The sequence below is a fragment of the Cydia splendana genome, chromosome 12, assembly GCF_910591565.1.
Source record: "Cydia splendana chromosome 12, ilCydSple1.2, whole genome shotgun sequence".
Lineage (NCBI taxonomy): Eukaryota > Metazoa > Arthropoda > Insecta > Lepidoptera > Tortricidae > Cydia > Cydia splendana.
This window is the reverse complement of record NC_085971.1, coordinates 16,531,509-16,534,583: the sequence shown is the minus strand read 5'-3', so window position 1 is coordinate 16,534,583 and position 3,075 is coordinate 16,531,509. Positions and strand designations below refer to the sequence as shown.

General features: G+C 36.8%; 1 protein-coding gene across 1 annotated transcript; it reads left to right on the top strand.

The window, feature by feature from the left end:
• The first annotated feature begins 412 nt into the window (after window positions 1-412).
• LOC134795825 (phospholipase A1 member A-like) lies at window positions 413-2,740 on the top strand. The gene is made up of 3 exons (XM_063767759.1): window positions 413-512; window positions 1,265-1,559; window positions 2,109-2,740. Exons 2-3 carry the CDS (start codon window positions 1,378-1,380, stop codon window positions 2,737-2,739), a joined length of 813 nt encoding a protein of 270 aa, XP_063623829.1. The 5' UTR covers window positions 413-512; window positions 1,265-1,377; the 3' UTR covers window position 2,740.
• Window positions 2,741-3,075: the final 335 nt, after the last annotated feature.

Sequence of the window (3,075 nt, the reverse complement as noted above, 5' to 3'; positions counted from 1 at the left end):
GAAATTGTAGCTAATCAAGTAATCACGATATTTTAAATACCTATACAAAGACAAGGTTAATTTAATTTTACATATAATAGTTAGTTTGTGAGAAAATCTCACCACGTTATGAATTCTCATTAAATAAAACTCTTTTATTAATTCAAAATGATTGTACTTAATAAATAAATAAAGATTAAGCAAGTCGTAATATAAAGACAGATTCAAACATTTATTTACTAATTCTTTTTGAACGTCAAGTGGTAAATACTTATATGTATACCTACATAATATATTTCAATTATACATAAAAGATATTAATAAAAAAGTTATACAAAATAATTTGAGGTCTTGTTGACATGTGATCTTTTTGGGGAAAATCGAAAAACCACTACACGTAGTACACGTGGCAAACATGATGCGTGAAAAAATATTTAAAGTAACTTATGTTGTAGTATTAATCTTTAAATCTGTATTTGGGGTAGAATATTCTAGACCTGACGAAGGATATCCTACAGGTCTATTTTCAGACTGTAAGTCTTTTAAAAAACAAAATCCTATTTAAATGCTTATAATAAGTTATTGTAATTTATATTTATTTTTCTTCACAAGTTAGGTTCTTAATAACATGAATATAAAAGTAAAATACAAAACCACATAAAAAACAATAAAAAAATCATATAAACATATTATAAAAAAACCTAACCTAGGGTGCCGCCAGCAGCGGGGCAGGGCCCAAGCTACCGGTGGTCAGGGCCGCAGAGAGAGGAACCGGCGGACTATCCGCGCCGTGTCCAAGATCACCGCCTTCTGCAACTGACCCTTGATCCAACCACCTAGCGAGAGTCTCTCAAGATGTTGGTCGAGACTCTTCGCTATTAAACTGTTCACTGAAACGACTATCGGGACAATTATCGTCGAATCAACATCCCACATGGCGGTTATCTCGTGAGCCAAGTCTAGGTACTTACTGGACTTGTCCTTCTCGGCTTTCACGAGATTCTCATCATGGGGGATGGTGATGTCAACGAGCACGGCCCGACGTTGCGATCGATCTGTTATCACGATCTCAGGCTTAATAAGTTATTATTTTTATCATTTAATTAAACTACACGGAACACTAAAGAACTTAGGCAACCTCAGAGTGTCTTCGAAAGTCTAAAACAATTTTTTGTTTTATTTAGAAAACCTTGTATTTGTACTGTTGTTGCCTTCCGAACGTAGAAGGAAGGCAGTGTTCCTGTCAAGACAAGCCTTTATTTTTTTTTATAAATTTTCTTTTTAGGCCCAGGATCCTGGAAGCCAGCTGTCATCAAGCCACAGACCCTGAAAAAGCTCTTCATATCAGTCATAGGTGAAAATCATTCAGGATATACAGGACATTACAATTATTATGGGATGGATCAGTTAGCTAAGAGTCCCGACATAGACTTTAGGAAGAAGACGTGGATGTACGTTGGGGGATACTTCGAAGCTAATGCTTTTAATACTGGGCGGAATATGGGATATGACTACAAGGCTAGGGGATACAACGCGCTTTCCCTTGATACGCTACAGTTCACGACGATTTACTATCCTCAGTAAGTAAATAGCTATTGTGCATTGGGATAACTTCGGAAGCGGGGTAATTTTGAAAATGGTAAATATCAATAAAACTAGAAGCACTTACACATACTTTAACAACACCTACTCCTGAAACGCTTAGCAAGGTATCCTTGCTTACTGCTATTGCAGTAAAAGTACTCTTAGTGGATTTTTGCCAATTTCAAAATTACCCCGTTTACGAAGTTATCCCAATGCATCTTAAATATTTATTGTGTGAAGATTAAATTCCTACGGACATTGGACGTCTGAAATAGGCTTTTATATTGTGAAACCTTTAAGCTACTAGGTACTAATATTTCGAAATGTGTGTGTGTGATTTTTTGTTAAATATAGGTTTTAGAGAGGCACCACCCTCATAAAGATTTTTCGAATTAACATGAATTCGAAGGACGATTTTCAAATCAACATATAAGCCAAAAAGTTTACAACCTAGTCTTGCCACGCATTATAGTTCTATATTTATGAACTTGACACTAAATTTTCATCGCTAACATAAAGTGTTTAACAGTAATTTATTTTTCCAGAGCCGCACGCATCGCACGCGCCGTTGGTAAGCATGCAGCTGAAATGCTAGTAAAGTTGACACGCTTTGGTCTTGACCCTAAAAATCTCGAAATCACCGGCATGAGTCTCGGCGCGCAAACCATGGGCTTCATAGCCAAGAACTACCGGCAGATGACCGGACAAAACATATCTTTGCTCACTGCGTTGGACGGAGCTGGTTCTTGCTACAGGAATCTCGGATCTGATGAAAGATTGGACAAATCTGACGCTGATTTCGTTGTGAGTGTCCTTACAACCATGGATATATCAAGCATATCTGTTCCATACGCTCATGTAACGTTCTATGTTAACGGGGGAGCATTTCAAGAAGGTTCCATCGCATGGCTTCCCTGTGATGCTTTGTGTAGTCATTCCAGGGCATATTTCGTCTGGTGGGCAGCTGTGGTATATCCTGATGATTTTATAGCTGTGCGTTGTGATACTGTGCAGCAAGCTAGAGACGGTGACTGTTACGATTTGCAGCCAATGGTGACGAACACTATGGGTCCGTTGATTGATAGAAGAAAAACTGGGATTTATTATTTACGTACAACGAACAAGTGGCCGTATGCTTTGGGAAAGCGAGGTCTGAAGAAGTCTAAGATGGCTTAAGGCCACATATTTTACAAGTCAGTGGGAACCTAGTATTCCAAATTAACAACACTTCTTGTAAATTTGACATATTCTGATTTATTGATTTATGTATATCGTAATGTGTACCTAGTTTTTTTTTAGAACATGACGATCATTAAGAGATACTCGTACTTAGTTATTCCCGTATTTTGTTTTGACATGAATGGATAAAATTGTTGACATAAGATTAATTATTTTTATGTCATATTTTAATTTGTATCTATTAAATAAGCGAAGCGTAAATATAAATGACGATTATGATATAAATTCATGTAGATTCCGTCAAGGGCGTACATTGAATCCTGAATGACGCGA